The 23,100-nt window shown below is 61.9% G+C and overlaps 4 protein-coding genes and 1 long non-coding RNA gene across 5 annotated transcripts; 2 read left to right on the forward strand and 3 right to left on the reverse strand.

The window, feature by feature from the left end:
- Positions 1-6: 6 nt before the first annotated feature.
- Positions 7-6,660, forward strand: RPS6KB2 (ribosomal protein S6 kinase B2). The gene is made up of 15 exons (XM_001497573.7): positions 7-1,196; positions 1,546-1,586; positions 1,673-1,793; positions 2,079-2,147; positions 2,665-2,812; positions 3,859-3,916; positions 4,021-4,121; positions 4,206-4,296; positions 4,381-4,471; positions 4,594-4,701; positions 5,290-5,352; positions 5,475-5,552; positions 5,641-5,748; positions 5,851-5,963; positions 6,231-6,660. Exons 1-15 carry the CDS (start codon positions 1,119-1,121, stop codon positions 6,412-6,414), a joined length of 1,452 nt encoding a protein of 483 aa, XP_001497623.4. The 5' UTR covers positions 7-1,118; the 3' UTR covers positions 6,415-6,660.
- Positions 6,661-6,765: 105 nt separating this feature from the next.
- On the reverse strand, positions 6,766-9,417 carry PTPRCAP (protein tyrosine phosphatase receptor type C associated protein). Its single transcript, XM_001497719.6, has 2 exons — positions 8,942-9,417; positions 6,766-7,633 (listed from the first exon to the last, which is right to left on the reverse strand). The coding sequence occupies exons 1-2, from the start codon at positions 8,942-8,944 to the stop codon at positions 6,992-6,994; spliced, it is 645 nt and encodes a 214-aa protein (XP_001497769.1). The 5' UTR covers positions 8,945-9,417; the 3' UTR covers positions 6,766-6,991.
- On the forward strand, positions 8,555-13,588 carry LOC138916739 (uncharacterized). Its single transcript, XR_011424084.1, has 3 exons — positions 8,555-8,661; positions 10,509-10,683; positions 12,384-13,588. It is a non-coding gene; the product is annotated as an uncharacterized lncRNA (long non-coding RNA).
- Positions 9,426-15,027, reverse strand: CORO1B (coronin 1B). Its single transcript, XM_023654565.2, has 11 exons — positions 14,728-15,027; positions 13,735-13,937; positions 13,228-13,350; positions 12,993-13,122; positions 12,645-12,826; positions 12,436-12,555; positions 11,668-11,772; positions 11,447-11,592; positions 11,128-11,185; positions 10,028-10,306; positions 9,426-9,869 (listed from the first exon to the last, which is right to left on the reverse strand). The coding sequence occupies exons 2-11, from the start codon at positions 13,933-13,935 to the stop codon at positions 9,744-9,746; spliced, it is 1,470 nt and encodes a 489-aa protein (XP_023510333.1). The 5' UTR covers positions 13,936-13,937; positions 14,728-15,027; the 3' UTR covers positions 9,426-9,743.
- A 1,522-nt stretch (positions 15,028-16,549) lies between these two features.
- GPR152 (G protein-coupled receptor 152) lies at positions 16,550-23,077 on the reverse strand. Its single transcript, XM_014729722.3, has 2 exons — positions 22,288-23,077; positions 16,550-20,941 (listed from the first exon to the last, which is right to left on the reverse strand). The coding sequence occupies exon 2, from the start codon at positions 20,900-20,902 to the stop codon at positions 19,343-19,345; it is 1,560 nt and encodes a 519-aa protein (XP_014585208.2). The 5' UTR covers positions 20,903-20,941; positions 22,288-23,077; the 3' UTR covers positions 16,550-19,342.
- Between the last annotated feature and the right edge of the window lie 23 nt (positions 23,078-23,100).

Here is a 23,100-nt window from a genome sequence, read left to right on the forward strand (position 1 = left end):
TCTGGAGCTAAGGATAAACCGCCACAATGGCCAGATCTTTGGGCTGACCTTTAGTGGGGGCCTGCCAAGGGCACCCACACCATCACCCAAAACTGAGGGTCTCCTGAGGGTGGAATTACAACCAGAGGGCCACGTCCAACCAGATAACCCTCCTCCCCCAGCCTGGAGACCCCCTGAGTTCTGTCCATCTGAGTTCATATCTAGCCTCCACTGTCCAACTGGAATCACCTCCAGACAGCCTCCGGCAATCAGGACTCATCCAAGGCCCGGTCTGGCCCAAATTCACCCCCACAGAGCCCCATCCAACAAGAACCCATGCCCAAATCTAAAGTCACAGTCAGGTTTGGGGTGTTCCTTCATTCATTCTTTCAGTGGAGTTTTATTAAGTGCCTGTTCTGTACCAGGTAGCCGAATTACTAAATGTGCTTAAACCGGCAATGGAGAAAACGCAGCACAAGCCCATATTTACGGATGGATCAATGAGATCCAAACCCTTTGTGGCAGGAGCCTGGCAACATCCAGTTTACCCTGTCATCCAGTAAACGCTCTGACCTGCAGGGTCCTCGAGGCTGGAGGCACCTTAGGGAGACCCTGATGCAGCCGCCTCTCTTTCAGCGGCGAACAGAAAGGAGACGCAAGCTGCCTCTCGTCACCCAGCCAGCCTGGCAGCGCAAGGCTCCACTAGGAATTACATTTACGCTCACACCTGCATGCGCTTCTGTGCCCCATCCAAATTCAAACTCTCCCCAGAGCCAAGGTAGGCGCCTTCCAGGCCAACCTCTGTCCGGTGCCGCCCCTGGGGAGCTGTCCTGGGAAGACAGGGTCCCGTGAAGAGGGTTCCGCAGGCTTTGGCATCCCCACACTCTGAAACTACAATTCCCGCGAGGCCCTGCGGCGGACGCCATCTTTTCTCCCCGGCAGGCTAAGCAACCTGCTCGTGGGGCGTGGTGGGGGGGCGGGGATCGGGCGGCGGGGGACGGGGGGGGGGAGAAAGCCTTTTGCGTCATCGGGCGCGCGGGGCCGCAGTCGCGGAATGACAACGTACAGGGTCCGGCTCCGGGCTGTCAGTCAGAGCGCGGCCCGGTGCGGGCCGAGGGGCCCGCGGGGCCAGCGCCGCCATGGCGGCCGTGTTTGACCTGGACCTGGAGACAGAGGAAGGCAGCGAGGGCGAGGGCGAGCCAGAGTTCAGCCCCGCGGTGAGTGGTCCACCCGGGCGCGGCTCGATCCCGGAGCCGATCCCATCGCCCAAACGATGGGATCCCCCCGCCTCCCCCGACCCAGAGTAGGCTCCGCTCCTGCAGACCGCGATCTTTCCCAGATCCTGGTCCTATTAAGCTCTGACCCTACCCTACCCCGACCTGTCTTCCAGGATCCCAACCCTTCCCCTGATTCTCCCTTTACTGCCCTCCGCCTCTCCTCCCCAGTCTCGGTCCATCACCTGACAGCTCCGGTGCCTGACCCTCTCTTCTCCTGGACCAAGCAGTCTAGCTTAGGGGGGAGGGATCCTGGCACCTCTCTTGGCTCTTACCCCTCGGTTTCTCACAGGACGTGTGTCCCCTTGCCGAGTTGAGGGCGGCTGGCCTGGAGTGAGTGAGGGTCGTGTTGGGAGAGGAGGGGATGGGCTGGGGAAGGGGACCCGGGCCTTGCCCCCAATAACTTCTTGTGTCCATAGGCCTGTAGGACACTATGAGGAGGTGGAGCTGACTGAGACCAGTGTGAACCTGGGCCCTGAGCGCATTGGGCCCCACTGCTTTGAGCTGCTGCGTGTGCTGGGCAAGGGGGGCTATGGCAAGGTACTGGCTCTCTCTCCTTCCTCACTGGCCTGCAGCCTCAGTCTTGCTGCAGCAAAGGGTTCTCAGAACAAATTAGATTGTAAGTCAGTAGAGCCTCTGATAGACATCAGACTAGACACGTAAAGGAGGGAGGGGCAAATCCTCTCAGAGTCAGACCTGAAATCTTTACTGCCCCGCCCTTGGGTGGGCCTAGGCCTCCTGGTCCCAATGCCAGAGCTGCAGGGTGGGGCTTTTTGACGATAGAAGGTGGAGAGGGAAGTTGATCCTGTCTCCCCTGCCCCACAGGTGTTCCAGGTGCGAAAGGTGCAGGGCACCAACTCGGGCAAAATATATGCCATGAAAGTCCTGAGGAAGGTGAGTCATTCATTCAACCAACAAATCCTTACTGAGTGGCTGCCATTCTCAATGCCCTTCGCCAGGCTTTGGGAAGACGGCAGGGAACCTGACGGAGGAGACGGTCCCCGTCTTTGCATTCACTGGTTTATCGTCAATTGTGATTATATTGTTTTGCAGTAATTCTCAACCATGGGCAGTTTTGCCTCCCAGGGGACATTTGGCAATTTCTGCATACGTTTTTGAGTCACGACTAGAGAGGGGTGGTGCTGGCATCCAGTGGGTCGAGGCCAGGGATGCTGCTAAATATCCTCCGGTGCACAGGGCAGTCCCCTACAACAGAGAATTATCTACCTGAAATGCCGTTAGTGCCGAGGTTGAGGAACACTGTGCTGGAGGATAAAGCAGGATGATTGCTGCTTGCAGGCAGCAGAGTTATGGAGAAATATGGAGGGACAGGGGCTGGCAGAAGAGTAATGGCTGGAGGGACTGAAGGCGCCCTGGGTGCTCAACTTCTGACCGATCCCTGTCTCTCCAGGCCAAAATTGTGCGCAACGCCAAGGACACGGCACACACGCGGGCTGAGCGGAACATTCTAGAGTCAGTGAAGCACCCCTTCATTGTGGAATTGGCCTATGCCTTCCAGACTGGTGGCAAACTCTACCTCATCCTTGAGTGCCTCAGTGGTATGAGTGCAGGCCCAGCAGGGGTGTGGGCAGGGCCCGGGAACCAGCACAGGGAGCCCTGGAAGTCTGGGGGAAGCCCGGGGAGACGGGGTGTGTAGAATGGCCAGGGGGCCCCCACACCCGTCCATCCATCCATCTGTTCGTCCCTTCATTCATTCATTCATTCATTCAGCAAACATCTGTCCAGCACCTATTGTGTCCCTCACCTGTGTTGGGGGTGGATGGGAGCATTGGGAGTTTGTATACAAGTCCAGAGGGTTGTTTTGTCCATTGCCACTACTCCTTCATGTCCTGTTCCTCTCTCCCGTGTGCCTGCATCCAGTCAGGTCCCAAGTCCAGTTGGTTCATTCTCTGCAGTGTCCTCAATCCTCTCCTCTTGGGGCAGGTGGGGGCGGGGGACACACTGTTGGGGAGGCCTCCAGCTCACCCTCTTCCTAGTATCTCCTCTACTAACTCCCAGGGTCATCGCCTCAGAGTACGGATTGTCCCCAACACTCAGAATTCCATGGCTCCCTGTAACTGCCCAGAGAAAGCCTGGCCTCCTTGGCCTGGTGTCCCCTGTTCATCATGAAGCAGTCCGGGCTTGCTTCTCCCAGCTGCCCCATCTGTACCTGACGAGCCCCTGAGCTTCATTCCCTGCACTCCATCTCAGCACCCCCTTTAAGGCTTGTTCTCCCCTCACCTCGGGATTAATTTTGTCCCCCTCTCTCTCCTCTGTGAGATGTCTTGGGTTAAGCTCTTGGAGCTGCTGCCTCCATCTGGTGTGTTAGAGCAGCCACGTGCATGTCTGTCTCCCCAGTAGACTGAGCGTCCCAAGGGCGATGGCTGGGTCTCTTCATCTCTGTGTCCCCAGCTTCGCCTAGCACAGGGCCGGGCACCGAGTAGGCGTCGGTAGATGTTTGCTGATTGAATTGAATCCCCACGGCAGCTCTGTGAGGCAGGTAGGGCGGGAATGACGAGCCCCACTCTCCCCGAGAAGAAACCAAGACTCAGAGAACAAAGGAGCTTGGGCCCGGCACACAGCTGCTGACGTGTTTGTGTCGCAGGCGGTGAGCTCTTCACACATCTGGAACGAGAGGGCATCTTCCTGGAAGACACGGCCTGGTAGGTGTTCCTTCCTGCCTCTCTCCTGAGGGGCTCCCGGGATCCCTCCCCCAAAGGCCTGGCTCCACCCCTGTCCTTGCTGTCACTCTGTCCTGTCCTTGCAGTTTCTACCTGGCAGAGATCACGCTGGCCCTGGGCCATCTCCACTCCCAAGGCATCATCTACCGGGACCTCAAGCCGGAGAACATCATGCTTAACAGCCAGGGTGCGCATGTGTCGGTCAGAATCTGTGGGGAGGGATGGGGAGCCCCGTGGCATCCTTCCAACCCCCTCCAACATTCTTCCTCAGGCCACATCAAATTGACGGACTTCGGACTCTGCAAGGAGTCGATTCATGAGGGCGCCGTCACCCACACCTTCTGTGGCACCATTGAGTACATGTAAGTGGCAGCTGGCTGGGCCCAGGGGTCAGGAGGACAGCCAGGAAGGGCCTGGCTTGACTGACAGTTCCACCTGGCCCCCAGGGCCCCTGAGATTCTGGTGCGCAGTGGTCACAACCGGGCGGTGGACTGGTGGAGCCTGGGGGCCCTGATGTACGACATGCTCACTGGATCGGCAAGTCCAGCTTCCTTGGGAGGATGGGAGTGAGGGCGGGAGGAGGGCCCCCTCCCGGGGCAGGGGCAAGGCCCACCCAGTGGGAGGCCCACAAGGGTCCTCTCATCCTCTGCCTTCTCTAGCCACCCTTCACTGCGGAGAACCGAAAGAAAACCATGGACAAGATCATCAAAGGGAAGCTGGCACTGCCCCCCTACCTCACCCCGGATGCCCGGGACCTTGTCAAAAAGGTGGGCTCCCTCTCCCTCCTGTCCCTGGTCTGGCCCCCCCCCCCCCCCCCCATCGCTTCTCCCAGGCCCTGCACGGGTTCCTGAGTCTCCCTAGGCCGTGGGGATCCGGAGCCATCCCTGCCTGTGCGCTGGGCCTTTGGGATGCAGGAGCACTGGCTTTGGGGTCCAAGATGCTGAGCTTGGGCCTTAGTTCTGATGCAGACCAGCTGCTGACCCTGGACAGGTCCCTCTTCCAAGTCCTGATCAGCAGAATGTTCAGGATGAGCTCGCTGCTCTCCCATCAAAGAGGCAATCAACGGGGGTAAACATGGGGGGTAGGTGCCCCGTCCAGATTTGCAGTCGGATCCCTACTAAGGTGCTCCCCGGGGCGATACTGGCGGCCGGGCACCTTTGTGAAGGCTTCCTGGAGAAGGGGCCACTGGACCAAACCTTGGAAGTCCTGAGGGCGTCAGTAGGTGGAGACTACGCTCCAGAGGCCTCCTCCCCGACACCCTATCTCACCTCTCCACACCCAGCCAGCCCCTGGGAACAGGGCGCACATGAGCAGGACCTCTCCCCAGACTCTCCCCCTCTGCCCTTGTCCTGCAGTTTCTGAAGCGGAATCCCAGCCAGCGGATCGGGGGTGGCCCAGGGGACGCTGCCGATGTGCAGGTGGGCCTGCGACCACCATGAGTGGGCAGGGGTGCAGGGGGCAGGGCCTTAGGGCAGAGGGAGCTACCAAGGGAGCCAAGGAGGGTGAAATGTTGGCATGTTGGGGGGCACCCTACCCACAGAGGCACCCGTTCTTCCGGCACATCAATTGGGACGACCTCCTGGCCCGCCGCGTGGACCCCCCTTTCAGGCCCTGTCTGGTGAGTGGAGATCGCGTTGGCCCTGTGGCGAGTGGAGGACTCCCGTCTTGACGCCCCCTGACCCCTCCCCTCGCGGGTCTGCCCACAGCAGTCAGAGGAGGACGTGAGCCAGTTTGACACCCACTTCACGCGGCAGACGCCAGTGGACAGTCCCGACGACACGGCCCTCAGTGAGAGCGCCAATCAGGCCTTCCTGGTGAGGTCCTGGGGGCCCTGAGGGTTATGGGGACATGGGTGGGGATGGTGGCTAAAGACACCCGGACACGGAGCATCGCCCAGCCCTGCCTCTGCCCCCCAGGGCTTCACGTATGTGGCGCCCTCCGTCCTGGACAGCATCAAGGAGGGCTTCTCCTTCCAGCCTAAGCTACGCTCCCCCAGACGCCTCAACAGCAGCCCCCGGACCCCCATCAGGTACCCCAGGGCAGAGGGGAGCGTGGAGCTGGGGGCAGGGGGCTCCGGTGGTCCTAACTTCGGTTCTGCTGTCAACCCCAGGGCTGCCTCAGCCGAGTCTCTTAACCAGTGTTAACCTCCGTTTCCCCATCAACCATGGGGACCTCTCGTGGCAGGGGCTGCCTGGATGGGCACTTGACCTCACAGCCCAGGCACCCAGGCAGGTGGGGAAGTCGGCCCCCTGCCCCGGGGCCAGGAGGCACTGACTCCGCTTGGTTTCCCCTGCAGCCCTCTGAAGTTCTCGCCTTTTGAGGGATTCCGGCCCAGCCCCGGCCCACCAGAGCCCATGGAGCCCCCGCTACCTCCTCTCCTGCCGCCACCACCGCCACCCTCGAGCACTGCCCCCCTCCCCATCCGCCCCCCCTCAGGGACCAAGAAGTCCAAGAGGGGCCGTGGGCGCCCTGGGCGCTAGGTGGACGGGTGGGGATGAGGGCAGCTGTTGCAGCCCCTCCCTGCAGGCCGCGAGGGCAGCGGGACCCTGGGCCGGTTCCAGAGGCCTGGGGTGTGTCTAGGGGGCAGGAGTGAGTGTGATTGTCTCTGGTGGGGGTGGCTGTGCCCCTGAATCATGAACGTGAAGGGTTGCAGGCTACGGCTGCCGGTGGAGGGCCTCCCGCAGCTGAGCGTTGCCCTTGGGGAATTAAAGTACTGAATCATGGCACTGACCTGCCTCTTTTTGGGACTTCTGGAGGTGGGAGTGGGTGGGGTCGTGTCAGGAGGAGCTCCTGCTTGGGGATGGGGTGGGGTCACTAAAGAACCACAGAACCGCAGGGCTGTAGGGGTTTTATTTCAGATGGCTGCCCAGTGCCCTGGGTGGGCACGGGATGGTGGCCTTCTGGAGGGGGTGGGGATGCACAGACTGGGGGACTGAACTAGTCGAGGGAGTGACAGTCTGAGGCTTTCCATGTGGGGCTCCAGGGCAGGCTGTGTCCAGCCACAGCAGCTTGGGAAGCAGATGCACAGTGACAGGGATGTGACCCCAGGGCTGGCCCCTACAGTGCAGTGACATGCAGCTCCTGGCCCCCCGCTGGCCTGGCGCTGTCATCCCAGGCCGCACTGCCAGCAAAGGCATGCAGGTCACTCAGCAGAGCCTCCGCGCTGCCCCCTGAGCCCGCCGGCCCCTGGCAGCTGAGGGCCAGGGCCCCTTCGGCATCATCAGCATCACTGGCGTCACCATCGTGTGCTTCTTCTGCCGGCCCTGGGCCCTGCTGTGGGCTGGGCTCCTCTCCACATGGCTGCCCCTCTTCCCGGGATTCAACCTCCTCCCGGCCACCTTCCATGTCATAGTAGTCATCTTCCACATCCTGTTCATCCTCCTGCCGCTCGGGGTCCTCATCTGGAGACCCCAGCTCAATCCGGGCCTGGAGCCAGCGGCCTGGTGGGCTGGCCCAGAACAGGCGTCGGGTGCGGCCCCACAGCGCGGCGCCCAGGCGGGCGGGGTGGTAGTAGCCTCCAGAATCACGGCTGAGGCGGCGCCAGGCCAGTGCCAGGCCAGTGGCCAGCAGCAGGAGCAGGAGCAGCAGTAGGACGATGGTGACAGAGTTGGAGCCAGCGCCCTCCTGGGCACTGTTACCTGAGCCCAGGACCCCCGGCAGGGCCAGCAGTGTCCCGAGCCCTAGGGCGCAGGACAGGTCCTGTGGGGAGACAGGCAGGGCTCATCACCGGTGCTGGGGGCAGGCCGTGGTGGGCACACTGGGTGACTGGGTCCTCGGTTGCCTCTCGAGCAACATGGGGACAGTCAAGCAGAAAGGCCCAAGTCCTTACTCGGTCAGTGAGGCCCTGGCCCTGTGAGGCCCGGCCGCCGATGCTCTGACCTCCCTGCCCCTCGCCTCCCTGCCCCTCCTCCCTCCCTCCCTCCCTCCGTCCCACTGCACCAGGTAAGCCTCTCCTGCCCCGGGCCTGGACCTGGTGGTTCCCTCTGCCGGATGCTCCATCCCCCAGAGCCACATGGCTGGCCTGCTCACCTAACCTGACCTGGATTTCTCCCTTGACATTCACACCCGCAGCCCAGCCCAGCCCTCTCCGTGCCCCGCACCTGCTGTACTTTCCTCTCCTCCCCAACTCCTAGCACAGTCCACAACTCTGCTTGCCCATTAGGTTTACTGTCTCAGCTCCCCGCCAGAATAAGCCGCAGGAAGACAGGGATCTTTTGGGCTCTAGCGTCTCAAGCTTCCTGGCTCACAGAAGGTGCTCAGCACATCCTGGTTGACTGTGTCAAGCCTGCTGCCTGGACTGGGATGGGGTGGGATGGAAGGGAGGGGGGGAGCTGCTCTTCCTGAGGCCCGGGATGGCGGGACTGGCTCCCAGGCAACTCTTCACCCTCTGCTTTGCCAGGTCCCAGGATGAGGGTCCCAGAGACCCCTCTTCCGCCTTCCCAGCCGCGGGACTGCCCCAGCTGCGGGACTGCCCCAGCTGCGGCGTTTGTTTCCGTTCAACTCCCTGTCCCTGGGGGCCTGCTGGGGGCTGGGGGAGGCGGGTGCAGCTGCCAGAGGAAGCCTGCGGTCAGAACGAGGCAGGTGGGGGGAGGTGGAGGGAGGGGGAGGGAGGAGGGGGGAGGGGTGCCGAGGTGCAAGCAAGCCTCCCCCTGCCCGGGGCTCTGTCTGCCCAGGCTCCAGGGATGCAGGAGGGGCTGTGCCGAAGTCCCAGCTCACCAGAGGAGCCGGTGAGAGGGTCTATCCCCGGTCAGCAAGGGGGGCTAGGCCTGGAGTGGGGCCCTGGGGGCCACACCCTGACTCCCAGGGCGGCCCAGCTCTGGGGAGGGGTGAGAGAGAGGCCCGGCTTCTGCCCCATGGCCGTCCTGGGTCTCGCCCTGGCTCCTGACGGGTTGCTTCTGCCGCTGGGCCTCCGCCGGGGGATACTTCCTTAGCTCCCGGGGCCCAGACGTTCCGGCCCTGACCTCCTGTTGCCCCCACCCCACGGACCCAGTGGGCCACAGTGCTCACCATTTGTCCGCCGGCCTCTCAGAGCTGGGCGCCCACCTCCAGCTCTGGCTGAGCTGAGTGAGAAGTGAGCTCTCGCGCTCTCAACTGCAGCCAGGGGTTACTCGACGCTTCCGCTTCCTGCCCGCAGCACCCCCCCAGCCCTTCTGCCACAGGACCCTGGTGGGGGCCTTGGGCCTCTCACACCCACCCTGATGCACACCAGATGCTCACAGGTCTCACTGGGCGAGGCTGGGGCTGTGGGGCCTCTGACCAGGCCTCCAAGAGGAAGGACTGGGCACCCAGCTCAAAGCAGGACACACCCTGGAGGTGTCCACAGGTCTTCTGCCTCAGTTTCTCTACCTGGCAGAATTCAGGGAAGTGATGGCTGTGGGGGATGCGCATGGCCCCCAGACCTTGCTTCTGTGATCCCTGTGGGCCTCCTCTCTCCCCAGCTTTCCAGACTTCCTTCCCCAGCCCCACCCTTGCAGCAAAAGGGCAAACCCGGTTTTAGAAAGAGAATTTTATTTGAAATGAAAATAGAGAGCCCATCCCTCCAGCTTCCTCCAGGGAGGGAGTGAGGGCCAGGCGGGGTGGGGGAGATGGTCCCTCAGAGTATAAGCTTGCCATGGTACAAAAATCTTCCACAGTAACAGTGACAAAAGCCAGGCAGTGGCTCCAGCCTGGGCCCACAGGATGGGTCAGGGTGTGGACTGGCCCCAGAGGCCCTCGGCAGGGGGCAGTCAACCTGTGGTGTGACCTGCCAACAGAGGCTGAGTGAGAGGAGGTGGAGGTGAGGGCAGCGGCCTCCACTGGGCCTGTGGTCCTACGCGTCCCCATTCTCCATGCGCCCCAGCTGTTCCTCCAGGCGGCTAATGCGCTCCCCCTGCTCCTTGACCAGCGCTCTCAGGGCCCGCAGCTCCTGCATCACCTCCTCCAGCTTCCCAGCCTCCTGCAGGGACATCGTAGGGGTCACGGGTCACAGAGTTGCAATGCTCCCTAAATCTACTACCAGGCCCAGAGAGGGACAGGGAATGATTTAGGCACACACAGCAGACTGGGGAAACAGCTGGCGCTTCCCAACTCCACTCCTGACCGCGGGGTACATACCCTGGCTCCAGTAAGGCTGCCACTGGGGGTCGTGGCAGTGGTAGAGGCAGCAAATGTGGAGGCCCCTGGGCGGGCGGAGCCAGGGGCCACGGCGGGCCGGCTGTCGGATAACACGTTGCGCCGGCTGACCTTCAGGTCCCGCTGTTTGCTGGGCACGTAGGCCTCCCGCAGGGAAATGAGGATGGGGTCGGCGTCCCGCCCGCTCACCCACTCCTCCGCCTCCAGGGCCGCCTCGGGCCCGGCTGTGTCGGGGTACAGGTCATCCTGGAAGAGGTCCGACTGGGAAGGGGTGGGGGAGGTCTGGATCAGCTGGGGACCCACTGTTAGGGTCCTTTCGTCTGGACCCTGGGTGGCCACCTCCTCATCACTCTGCTGGCCTCCAGGCTTCCACCCTGTCAACCCGTCTTCCAATAGCCTAACCCCAAGTGACCTTTTGAAAGCTCAAATCTGTCCTTTCACTTCCCTTCTGGATATTGCCAAGAGCTCCGTCTGAAGCCTTCCCCAACCTTCCTAAGCGGGGACCAGCTATATAGCTTCGTGGGATTCTGGGAGCTACATCTATGCCCCATGGACCGTGAGCTCTTGGGGCAGGCCCTGTCAGCCTCGTTCACAGCTCTGCTCCCCCGGTCGTGCCTGACATGCTGAATGTGCACTCAGTAAGTACTGGCTGGCGAAAAATGTGCATCCAAGGCTCTTGGCTGGGCATCTGAGGCCTGATCCCTCCTCATGGGAGCCTCCACTGCAGCCAGACTCCATTCCCACCTCTGCGCCCTTCTCCTGGTCTCTACCTGCCATTGGAGGGCCCCACCCTAGTCATGCTGTAGGTCCGGCCTCCTATGGGGAGAGCTCCGTGGCTGCCCGGTGTCTGTCTCCTGTGGCTGGTTCAGGGCAGCTCACACTGCATCTCATTCCTGCTTGCCCCCTGCCTGGCACAGCCCAACCCCTGTGTGGGTACAAGGGCAAGCTGGCACCTGTCCAGCCCACTGACCACACCCTTATTTGGCTACGGCCCATTCACAGGCCTCACCCTGTTCCCCCCTGCATGGGCTGTCTGCCCAAGAAGGGAGCAGTGGGTGGGCAGGGGATCCAGCCAGCCTCACCTTTCTTGGCACAGTCATGACAATAGGCTCACACTTGCGTTCATGCAGTTTGTAGAACCTGGGAGAAGGAGGGGGAGGGAGCCATGGGTGGAACCTCCTGCCACCATCTCTCCGGTCACCCTCCACTCTCCACTTCCGGGCCTCACCTCAGCTCCTCCCACAGACTGACCCCTGACCCTGGGCCCCCTGTGGGCTGGTTCCTGCTCCTGAGCAGCCTCTTATGATCTGACATGTCACCCTGGATGCCCACAGCCTGGCCCCTGCGCCCCCCAGGCTGACCCATCCCCCTATAGCCGGCTGCCTCGGGGGTCCCTCTTACCGGGCGATCTCACACTTGCTGACCTCCAAGCCCCTCTTGGGCATGCTGCCCATGCCCCTCTGGGGCTCTTTGCTGGTGAATGTGTTCAGGAAGTGGATGTAGGGAGGCTCGTCTGTGATCTCAAAGTACCGGATGCTGGAGTCGCCCTGCAGGGCAGGAGTGGGCAGGGGTCAGCACTCGGGCATCCCTCTTCCCTGCCCCCACACCATGCCCAGCCTCACCTTGCCGCAGACATAGACCACGCTGGTGTCGGGGTCGTAGAAGGGCAGCAGGGCTCCGTTGCTCGAGTCCAGCTCCTGCAAGGCCATGGGCTCCTTGAAGTTCTCCTGGCACACGGGGTTGGGGACAGTCAGGCCAGGCCAGAACCTCCTCTCTCCCATCACTGTCCCAACTCCCCCCATCAGCACTGGGCCCCAACCAGCCACACATGCCAGCGCTGCTGCCCCGACCACGCCAGGTGGGCTCCCTCCCACCTGTAAGCCTTTGCCCACACAGTGTGCCCCGCCGGGCCCTCCTGGCTCCCCTTAACTCCCAGGGCTCCACTTTCCCAGCCTCCTCCAGGTCTTTAGCCAACTCCCAGGCCACCGAGCAAGTGCTGAGGAAGTCCCCACCATGTGGGAACCCGGGTGCCAGGCAGCACCAGCCTGCCTCAGAGGGGCCCCTGGAGGTCACTATACAGAAGCATAGGGCTGTGCGACAGAGCACTCCAGGGGAAGCGCTGGCAGGCTTCCTGGAGGAGGGGGATTCTGCAGCTGGTGGGAACAGGCAAGCAAAGGAGAGAACGGCCTTTCAGTTGGCAAGAAGAATGGCAGACACAGAGGTAACTGGAGGCAGTGAGGGAGGCCAGAGAGCAGGGGCAGGGAGAGGAGAGGCTGGCGGGTTCCGGGGCCTGGGAACCACAGGCCTCTCCAGGGTGACTCCTGCCCTCTTCATCCAGGGTGGAGCCCAAGTCTCAAGCCTGTCCCCTCAGGCCGGCCATGGCCACTCACCGGGTCCCAGAGTGCCAGCTGCCGCTCGCTCATGCGGCTGAAGCCTGTGGTGAACACCTTGCCATCTGCCAGGAAGATTGCCCGCATGGGCCGGGCCCCTTCATGAGCCTTCTCCCGCTCCTGTGGCAGGGGACAGAGTGGTCAGTACAGTGACCCAATAGAGCCCCTCGGCCTGTCCACTGCCATCCTTACCCTCCAGGGCCACGTACCGCCACCAGGGTGCCCCGGCGGGGGTCGATGATGCGCACACTCTTGTCCTTGCAGGCGGAGCAGAAGAGGCTGCCATTGTGGTTCCAGCTGACGTTGTAGATGAGGTCGGGGTGCAGGCTGTCCAGGCGGTACAGCTCCTCCGCCGTGCCCACGTTCCAGATGAGCACCACGTTGTCGCAGCCTGCCGGGCAGGGGGCCGTCAGCCCACCAGGCCAGCTCTGACCACCCTCCTGGAACCAGACCCTATGGGCCTCAGCTTTCCCATCTGTCAGATGGCGCGGGAGAGGGTGTGGGACGTTCCAGAGCTGTGCATGGCCAGGGGTGGGGAGCAAGGGACCAGTGCAGACCTGCGCTGAGTAGCACGTTGCGGGCCGTCGGGTGCCAGGTGATGATGCCCACTCGCTTGGTGTGGCCCTCTAGCACCACCACCGGCTCTGTCAGTGGGGCAGCCAGCCCGTTCTCCGGGATCTGCCACACCTGCGGAAGGGGTAGGGATGCGGGCTGAGGCCCCTGCTTGGCCCTGCTGCAGGCAACCTCGAGTGACAACTGCCACCCAGACCCAACCACAGCCATATGCCTCACCATGACCGTGCAGTCCTCCGAGCCGCTGGCAATGACTTCATCATTGTGGGGACACCAATCAATGTCAAGGACAGGTCCCGTGTGTCCACACACTGTCGGGTAGGCCTTGTCAATGCGGCCCGTCTGGGGGCATGAGAGGAGTAGTCAAGGGGGACCCAAGACCCTGAGGGTCCACCCTCGCAGAGCTTGAGGCTTCCCCTCCATGCAGGGAGAAGGGTGCCTGGCCCACAGATGGCCCAGATGTGACTCTCACTGCCTCTTGCCGACCCACCTCTTCCTCACAGGCATCATCAGGTGAGCAGGAAACATCTGTTGCCTTTGACCCTGACTCTGTGGCAATAAAAGACTTTCCCCGTCTGTGTTCACGCCTCTCGGGCAGTAAATCTGGATTATGACACCTGCCCAGCATTGTGGGGCTGGGCAAGATATGGGACGTGAAATACACAGACGCCTGGCAGGTGTGGCCCAGCTGCCTGCAGACTTTCCCTCAGCCCTGAGGGGGCCCACCTTGCTTAGGGGGAGCACCAGGAAGGCGCCCCCACCGCTGGCCTCCACAATCACCGCCAGGAACTTAGGGTTGACTGCGCAGAAGGTGCTGTCCCAGGTGACACGCGACACGCGAATGTCCTCATAGCACTGATCATTCTTGACCGGCTGCCCGAACACATGCCGGAATTTGCTCTGGCGAACCACTTTGCGGAAGGACATGTCTGCAGGGCGCAGAAGCCTGGGTCAGCCCTGCCCATCATGGAAGCCCCCAACCCTCCCAGGGCTGCACGAAGGGAGGTGGGGAGGATGCAAGTGCGGGCCTGGTCGTTAGAGCCCGCCTGGCTCTCAGTATCCCCGGTTACAGAAAGGGGTGAGAGGTGCAAACCCTGGCTGCCTCCCCCCCGTGCGCTGATCTGAGGGGGGCAACGTGCTGACCCCGCAGCCCACGCTGCTCAGTCCTGAGGGGCTTTGCAGGACACTACCCAAGGCCTCTCCCTGGCTCTGGTATGTGTGTGGGGGAGGTAGGAGGTGCCAATGTCGGAGCAAGCTTAGCTCCTCTGGGGGTCCCGGTCAGTGCGGAGCAGGCTCCTTCCTGCCGGGGGTTCGGAGGCTGGGTGATGGGGAGGACGGCCAGAGGAGCAGGCCGTGCTAGGCCCCAGTTCTGAGTCCCAGGGAATGTGCAGCGCCTGCAGGAATGTGCGGGGAGCTGCAGGGAGCCCCAGGCTGGCCCAGGAGGCCTGGCAGGAGGGGGCGGGGGTCGGGACAGCACTCCCAGCCGCAGAGTATCCTCGAAGCCGAGTCCAAGGTGAACTAGGAGCCCGATTTCCAGGGACCCCGGGCCAGGAGGGGACAGGCTGGGCGGCCAAGGGGAGCTGGGACTGAGGGTGGGGCGCCGCGGACGAGAAGGGCTCCTCGGACCCAGGCCCCCCAACCACAGCCCCCCGCGGCTCCGCCCCTGCAGCCCCGCCCCGCCCGCCGCCCGCGCCCCCAGCCCCGGCCCCCAGTGCTCACCGGGGGCGCCAGGGGCTGTGGCACCGGCCTCGGGCGGCTCCGGATCCCGGCCTCTGGGAAGCAGGAAGCGGGAATCAGGAAGTGACAGAGGAGCCGGGGGCGAGGGGCGGGGGGCGGGGCGGGGGCTCGCGGGGGCGGGGCCGAGGTCACGCGCGGAGGGGAGGGGCGGGAGGCTGCGGGCGGAGCCTGGAGGCCGGGAGCGCGGGGCCTCCAGGGCAAAGGGGCAGGGACGAGGTGGGGAGGGGGCTGCAAGGGCTGCACCCCGGCCTCAAACCCGGCCCCTTCCCCATGCTGCCCCTCAAGGAGGCGTCCTCAGGAGTCCCCGGGATTGGGGGGAGCCCCGCCCCCCCACTTCCCCGCCCCATGCATACCTCGAGGATCCCCCAGTCCACTCCTGACTCCAAAATATATCTACTCAGACAGCCGAGATATGCACGTGCCTCTTTTTGACTTACAAAAGTACGTGCTGTGGGTTAACAGTGTAAATAAAACGGGTGTTTTAAGAGGCGGGTGGAAAGCCCCAACCATTCCATTCCTCCCCACGAACACCCCTGGGTCCTCCCGGGCCTCGCTCTTATTAGAAACAGAAATGGGGCCGTGCCCCCCAGATCCCTGACACCTTCCTTTCTTTTCTCGCCTATCTCCCACGGAGGCCCGGAGGTCGGACCACAGACCTCTCCCTCCTTCTAGCCCGCTCCTGTGGCAGGAACCCAGACTGGCCTCCCCACATCCGCCCCATCCCTGTCCCACCCTGGAGGCTTCGGTGTCCCTGTAGGTCCCACAGGCACAATCTGTCCCCTCCACCGGGGGCTGGTGTCCCTGGGGCACTGGTCACCTCCCTCATCCCTTTCTTGAGCATCTGCTGCCCTGGGGGACCTGGGAGTGATGGGTAGGGTCCCTTTGGCAGAAAGAGAGGAGTGGTGGGGGAAGCGGGGGAAAGCAGAAGTCAAAAGGATCCTTGTCTCAGACTGCACGAGGTCCCACTGTGTGTCCCCATTAGCTGGGGCTTGTAGCGGTCTCATTCCCCTTGCCACACCGTGCTGAGGGAACAGCTCAGAGAGGAGAGGTGCCTGCCCCAGGTCACCCCGAAAGGGTTCAATCCCCATCTGTTTGGCTGCAAAATCCTTGCTTTTCCCACTGCTCCGTAACCCTGGGGCAGGCTGATCTTTCCAGCCTAGGACAGGAATGGGGGTGCTGGGCAGAGGGAATGCAGCCATGAAGCCTGCCTCTCCCGTGTGTCCCCTGAAAACAGCGGGGATCTGTCCGGAGCTCAAACCAGATCCCCTACCCTAAGCCGTCCCCTTGCTCCTCCTCTCAACATCTGAAATAATGTCCATAGTCACTGTGCACCCCCCACCCCTCGTGAACTACCACCGTCCTCTCCCTGCGTGTGGCCCAATGACACTGACCCTCCTGTCACTGAAACATACCACCGCCTTCCTTCCCACCCCAGGGCCTTGGCACATCCTGTTCCCTCCATCTGGAAACTCTTCCCCCAGGTCTTGAAAAGGCTCCATTCCCCCACTCCCCCCAGGTCTCTGCTCAGATGTCACCTCCTCCGAGGGCCTTCCCTGGCCACCCCCGTCACCCGTCACTCTCTGGCCTTCCCTGGTCCCTCTGTACGGTTCTTAGTCACGACCTGATGTTATGTGATATAGTTATTTGCTCCTGGTTGGCCTGGCCCACTAGGCTGTCAGCAAGTTGAGGGCAGCACTTGCTCTCGTTCGCGCTGTGTCCATGCCACCTGGAAGGAGACCTCGCACACGGCGTGTGTTCAGCTCATGGATATTGGATGAATGAAAGAACAAACAGCAGCCCTGAATGGAGACTTGAAAAATGTTCATATTCACAACTCTCAGAATCCACGTCTGGTCCCTGCGAGGGAGAGGGAGGGGTGTCTCTCACCTGGAGAAGGGTCGGTCCCCCAGAGGGCAACAGGAGCCCAGCCCCATGGGGGCGGGGGGTTTGGGGTGAGGTGGAGGGGCTGTGGAGTGCGGGGATGAGCCCTTCCCTCATCCCCTCTGGCCTTGGGTGTGCATGTTTCCTCCAACACGAAACCCTCCTCTGCGGGCCACCAGGAGGACTCCTCCTGATCCCACAAAACCCTTCCTGGTGCCGCTCTTTCTCCTGGATAGAGATTACCTAATATGGGTGGGACTCCCCTCGGGCACCTTGGAGGTGGGGCTGGCCCATTTTCCAAGAGGCGGGGTTGGGAGTGTAGACCAGAGTTGAAGGCAGGTGCCTGGCACTCAGGTCTCAGTCCAGGATCTGCTTGCCCTGTTGACGAAGCTTTGTGACCCCTACCTGGGAGAAGGGAGAGGGACAGTCCTGAGCTCCCCAAGGGGGCATCAGTCCAGACCCTGCCCTCAGGGAATGTGCTCTCCAACAGGGAGTGTGAAAGCGTTTCTGTGGAGCAGGAGGCAGTGTGGCGGAGGGAAGAATGCCTGGTGGACAGGATGCTGTCACGGGGGGCTGTGGCCCGTGGGTCAGTGCTGGTCCCAGGCCTGACTGAGGCCTGGGTGCCCACTGGTATAATCAAACTAATGGCTATCAATTATTAAGCACTTGCTCTGTGCCAGGCAAGGATCGAAGCACTTCACAGGGATTAACGCTCCTAGGAAATGGGAGCCATGTTATGATTCCCATTTTACAGATGAGGAAACTGAGGCCCAAAGAGGCCAAGAGCCTTGTTGAAGGTCACACAGCTGGTGAGGGGTGGAGCCAGGATTCAGAGGAACCCTTAGGGGCACCAGAGGCCATGCCCTTAACCCCACCCGTGTGTCTCCAAAATGGAAGGCTGGCTGGAAAGGTGCCAGCACGTGCTCGATAAATATTTGCTGAATGAATGAACTCAACAAATTTGTGCCTGTCCAGATTTCTCTCTCCAACCGGCCTCAGTGCCCACAATTCCATCACCCGGACATGCTGGTCTCACCACCCTCCCCCAGCAGGGCTCCGTCCCCGGGCTCAGTTAATGAGAACAGCAGCCAACCTTGCAGGGGGATGTTATCACCCCATTTTACAGAGGAGAAAACCGAGGTGAAGAGAGAGTGAGAAACCAGAACCCAGATCTGCCTGCACAGCCTGCTGCCCTTTTAAAATGCAAGCACTCCAGGGAAGGCTGACGCAGAAAATGTCATCGCCATTTACACCTCCTGGTAAGGGCGTCTCTCAGCTGCTAAAGGTCATAGGCTGAGCTAATGGGAAAGGATGGGGGAGGGGGTGACAAGGGGAAAAGCTTCATGATTTGGGAACGCTGGGGGCTGAGAGAAAGCTGGGTGGGATGGGTGTCCCAAGAGAGTGATGGGTATAAAAGGGAAGTGGGGTGGGGATTGGAAAATAGACCTTCAGCACTTCCTAGTATTTCTTGCAGCGTCTGCAGCTTGAGAGGGAAGAGACGCTGGGTGACCTCCTGGGGGCCTGTGCCTTTTCTGGTGCCACTGGTCTCCAGAGCTCTCTGCTTGGACACATTCCCATCCCTGCCCCTGGGCTGAGCGCATAGAAGGAGCTCAGACGGAGGGCGGACCAGCACACTCTATCTGGGCCCCAACATGGTGGGCAGTGGGGGGCAGGTGAACACTAGTTGAACCCTTAAATGGAGCAGAACCTAGAGTCCCCTGAAGCTGCCCAAGGCACAGAGGTGGCCCCATGATCTTGGGCCACCTGGATGTCTACAGGCCGGAACTGGTCATGGGCACCGCTGATCTGCCCCGAAGCTCACAGGCTCCCAGATGCTGCGATAGGTGCCTCCTCCTATCCATCCCCAGCCCCTAGAGGGGCATCCCTGGGTGCCAGTGAGGGAAGAGCATCTGTTCCCTGAGCCCCGACTGTGTGCCAGGCTCTGGCTGGGCACCTCACACACTTTCTCCTTGAATCCTCACGATGGCGGATGGAACAGGAGTTTAGAGGGTGAAGCCGCTTGTCCAGAGTCCCCTGGAGCCGGATTTGAATCCAGGCTTCGTAGCTCTCGCCTGTGCTCCCGCAGCTTGCTGGGAGAAGTCCTGCCCGGCCTCGCAGCCTGCTGGAGGCGGGCAGCTGGTGGAGAGGACTTGGCCATGCCTGCCCAGCTTGTGGGCTCCTAGGGCCCCGGGGCTCCTGCCGGCTCCTGCCGGCTCCTGAATGCCTCCCTTCTCTGCCGGGTCTTCCTCCTTTGTCCTCCTCCTCGTGCCCAGGTTAGAGGATGGGGCGGGGGAGGGGAGAGAGGGAAGGATCAAAGGGAGATCAGATCAAGCCTGGAGACATCCCCCCTGCAGTCTTCTCCTGCAGGATGGAGGCAAAGGAGGAAATCATTGGTGGGGTCTGGGGGTGTTGGGGGCAGGGCCCAGCAGGACACCATCAGCTGTGACAACTCAGGGGGCTGTTGAGCCACTGTGGTGGGGGCAAGCATGGAAGAGCTTGGTCGGACCTGGGCAGGGACGTGACGCTCACAACAAACCATCTGGGACTTTTGGCCGCTTCATTTTCACTTCCCCTGAGTCCTCCTGCCAGGCCTCGGGGCCTTGGTGGGGTTTTCCACAGTGATTTCCTCCACGGCTCCCCTCCTCCCTGACTGCTGCTTCCTCCGTCTCCCTCTGGCTCTTCCTCTGCCCTGGTGGGCCCGGGCTCTCCTAGACGCTCACGTGGGGCCTGCACTGGGGTCGTCCTCTTGGGGGTCACTACCAGGACTTTCTCCTGTGGAGGCAGCGGGCGTGGTCAGGTCCTCAGGGGCCTCTGGTGGGGCATCTGTGGATGGGACAGAGGAGGCTTCATCACAGGGGCTGGAAACTGAGCTGGCAGCAGTTCCGGGGGTCCGGGCCTCAGGGCTTGCCTGTGGCTGAGCCATGGAGTCCAGCTGAGACTGGACCACAGACTCTGACTGCAGCTGGGCTGTGGGATCTGCCTGTGGCTGGACCACAGAATCCAACTGTGGCTGGGCCATAGGGTTCACCTGTGGCTGGGCTGTGGGATTCTCCTGTGGCTGGGCTGTGGGATTCTCCTGTGGCTGGGCTGTGGGATTCTCCTGTGGCTGGGCTGTGGGATTCTGCTGTGGCTGGGCCATGGGATTCGCCTGTGGCTGGGCTGTGGGATTCGCCTGTGGCTGGGCCATGGGATTCACCTGTGGCTGGGCTGTAGGGTTCATCTGTGGCTGGGCCTCAGCTGTTGGCCCTGGCAGAGTCTGACCCCCAGGGTCCACTTGGGCCTGTGGCTCGGCTGGCATGAAGCTGCCTGGCCGTTCCTCGCAGAGAGCTGCTGCGAAGGAGGAGAGCATTGAGTGCAGCAGGGCCCGGAGGTCGGCACTGGCCAGGAGGCAGAGGAAGGGACTGAGGCAGCTGTTGAGCAGGATTAAGTAGTCGGAGTAGACCAGGGCCTCCCAGAGCAGGTAGCCGGGGTAGATGTCCCACAGGAAGGCCAGGTACAGCAGCTGCGCCAGCTGGTAGGGCAGCCGCAGGACCACATAGGCTGACAATATGGTCTTGGCCACACGGGCAAAGCCACGGCAGGCTGTGGGCCTAGGCTGATGGTGGCAGCAGGTCCTGCAGGTAGCTGCCTGGGTGAGCACGTGGCAGACGAGCAGCAGGAAGAAAGGCAGGAAGCCCCCCAGGATCTCGAACATCCGCAGCGGCAGCTCCTCACTATCCCAGAAGTCCAGGCAGATGACCAGGTCGTACCACCAGACGGCGGCCTCGGGGAAGACCAGCCAGGGCACACTGAAGAGTGTGGCCAGCACCCAGACCCCGGCGCAGACCCAGAGGGGCAGGCGGGCCGGGCGATGCGCAGGGTACCAGCGTGGACACAGCGCCAGCAGGCAGCGGTCCAGGCTGAGGGTTGCCAGCAGGAAGAGGCCAGAGGAGTGGGACACACCCCATAGAAAGTAGTAGAAGCGGCAGGCAGCTGTCCCCAGTGGCCAGTGCCCTCCGTGCTGGATCTCCAGGATCTGGAAGGCTGCTGCTGCCAGGAACAAAAAGTCAGAGAGGGCCAGGCTGAGCAGGAGCAGAGCGAGGCGTGTGCCTGCTCCTTGCCGGGCCTGTGAGCCGGCCAGCCACGCCATGAGCCCATTGGCTGGCAGCCCCAGGAGCAGCAGGGCCACCAGGAAGACTGTGTCCCAGCCGCCCTGGGGGTAGTAGTCCTCGTCGTCCAGCTCCGTGCGGGGCCTGAGGCCAGCAGCACCCAGGTTGGCTTCTATAGCAGCGTCCATCTGAGGTCCCTAGTGTACCTCTGGACACAGAGAGGGCGCCTGGTGAAGCAATGAAGGCATGAATGATTGAGCGTGAGAGAGAGGGTCTTGTGCATCTCCAGGCGAGTCGTGATCCCTTTCTGGGCCATTGTCATCACTTTTTGGGTAGATATTCTATGCTAGGGACTTTAAATAGACGACCCCACCTAGGCCTCATACAACCCCTTTTACAGCTGAGGAGCGGAAGGTTCAGAGGACCAGGGTACTTGCCCAAGGTCAGAGGTAGGATGGGCGGCCCCAGGACCCCAACGCAGACCTAACCATTCTGCCCCACGGAATCCCTGTGTGTGTCTAGTGGACTAGACCAGAGGCTTGCTTTCTTTCTTTTTTTTTTTTTTTTGAGGAAGATTAGCCCTGAGCTAACGACTGCCAATCCTCTTCTTTTTGCTGAGGAAGACTGGCCCTGAGCTGACATCCGTGCCCATCTTCGTCTACTTTATATGTGGGACGCCCACCACAGCATGGCTTTTGCCAAGTGGTGCCATGTCCACATCCGGGATTCCAACCGGCGCACCCCGGGCTGCTGAGAAGCAGAACGTGCTAACTTTGCAGCGCCACTGGCCAGAGGCTTTCAAACATATTTTTTAAGCTGGTGAATATTTTCTTTAAATGAAATACTACAGTGGAATTCCTATATGAACTCAAAGGGGGTGCTCAGATTAAAGGAGGGGAGGGCGCTCCTAGAGCTCCAGGGAGCACAGTTTGAAAACCATTTGGTCAGATCACCACAGGCTCCTTTTTGTCTGGTATCCTGGGGTTCGAGTGTTTAAGAGTCCACGCGGGGAGGGCTCAGGGTCCCACCGGCCCGGAGGAATCCGAGATCGGAAGGGAGCCTGGGGCAGAGGAGGCCCCTCCTCCCAGCGAGAGCAACTCAGTGAGCTCTGGGAGGCCTGAGGCTCAGGCGGGGCAGCCCGCAGCCAGGAGGGCTGTCCTGGGAGCAGCTTGAGCCTCTTTATCACCCTCTGCCCCACCTGGGACCCTCTCTCTCTTCTCCCAGCTCAGGCAGAAGGTGGCCCCCGTTTGTTTCCTGGAGCAATTAAACAGGAGGGGGGCGCAACAGCTTGATGAGGAGGAGGGTGGCCGGCACCCAAGGCCTGCTGCCCCCACGCCCCTCGCTCGCTAGCCTAGGGAGTCTCCCTCTGAGGATGGACAAGGCCCTGGTGGCCGCACAGAGTCGGGGAAGAAGCAGATGCCCCAGAAAGACTGGATCCTGCCTGTGGCCTTTAGCCCCATGGCCTCTCCACCCCCAGGGCCCTTCCTCAGGCAGACGCCACTCTGCAAGCTTCAGCTGCTACTGCATCAGAGCCCTGGGCTCCCCCGACCCCCACCGGTGAGGCCTGGCTTACCTGTGAGGCGCAGGCTGCTGGCGGGGAGGAGCTGGGCGTGCCTGTGTGCCCAGTGGTCCAGTCGTCCGCATGGCCCCACACCAGGGCCTGCTGCATGGTGCCCGGCGGCGCTAAGGCGGCCGGCATGAAACCCAAGCTCAAAGGGCATCAATCATTCATGGGGCTGCTCGCCGGGAAACCCTAACCCTGGCCCAGTAGGACCAACTGACCGGCCAGTTCCCCCAACCCTGGGCAAGGTCAGATGGCTGAAGCCCCCTCACCCTGGGCCTCTCCAGCTCAGGGCAGGCCCTGTGTCCCCCCTGGGGTCCACCTCCTCTGACATCACCTCCATGACCCTCAATCCGGCATTCAAGGCCTCGGTGATCTGGCCTCTCTTCCTCAATTTCATATACCCTCTGCTCCAGCCAGGATGTCACCCATGAGGGGACTGCAGTGGGCAGCTTGTCCTATGCTCTCCCACCTTCCAGCCTTTGCCTACCCTCTCCCTCCTGCCTGCGATGCCTTCCCGTGTCCTCTCTCAGCTAAGTCCTGCCCGTGTCACACAACCCGGCTGAAGTCTCGACTCTTCGGCAATATTGCTCCCATTCTACAGATGAGGCACGGAGGCTCAGAGAGGTGAATTTGCTGGGTCTCCCAGCTCCGAGGTGGCAAAGCTGGAGTCTAAGCTCGTGCAGCTACCATGTCTTGGCACCCCTTGTTGCTGAGGACAGTTCTCTTGACCCATCTGGCTCTGTCCTGGCCAGCCCTGAGCTGAGGGCCAGGATTAGGGCCTGGGCTGCCTGCCTCACTTACCCTAATCCCCCTCAGGGCCCG

Source organism: Equus caballus, chromosome 12, assembly GCF_041296265.1.
Source record: "Equus caballus isolate H_3958 breed thoroughbred chromosome 12, TB-T2T, whole genome shotgun sequence".
In the NCBI taxonomy this organism is placed as follows: Eukaryota; Metazoa; Chordata; class Mammalia; order Perissodactyla; family Equidae; genus Equus; species Equus caballus.

What these genes read in the sequence shown, in the direction of transcription:
- RPS6KB2 (XM_001497573.7), top strand. Translation starts at nt 1,119, where the DNA reads ATGGCGGCCGTGTTTGACCTGGACCTGGAGACAGAGGAAGGCAGCGAG. An exon ending in CCCCTTTCAGGCCCTGTCTG is followed by an intron (nt 5,553 to 5,640) that starts GTGAGTGGAGAT and finishes GTCTGCCCACAG; the next exon opens with CAGTCAGAGGAGGACGTGAG. An exon ending in AGCCCCCGGACCCCCATCAG is followed by an intron (nt 5,964 to 6,230) that starts GTACCCCAGGGC and finishes TTTCCCCTGCAG; the next exon opens with CCCTCTGAAGTTCTCGCCTT.
- CORO1B (XM_023654565.2), bottom strand. Translation starts at nt 13,935, where the DNA reads ATGTCCTTCCGCAAAGTGGTTCGCCAGAGCAAATTCCGGCATGTGTTC. An exon ending in TCATGACTGTGCCAAGAAAG is followed by an intron (nt 10,307 to 11,127) that starts GTGAGGCTGGCT and finishes ACCCCTTCCCAG; the next exon opens with TCGGACCTCTTCCAGGATGA. An exon ending in GCAGCCTTACTGGAGCCAGG is followed by an intron (nt 9,870 to 10,027) that starts GTATGTACCCCG and finishes ATGTCCCTGCAG; the next exon opens with GAGGCTGGGAAGCTGGAGGA.
- GPR152 (XM_014729722.3), bottom strand. Translation starts at nt 20,902, where the DNA reads ATGGACGCTGCTATAGAAGCCAACCTGGGTGCTGCTGGCCTCAGGCCC.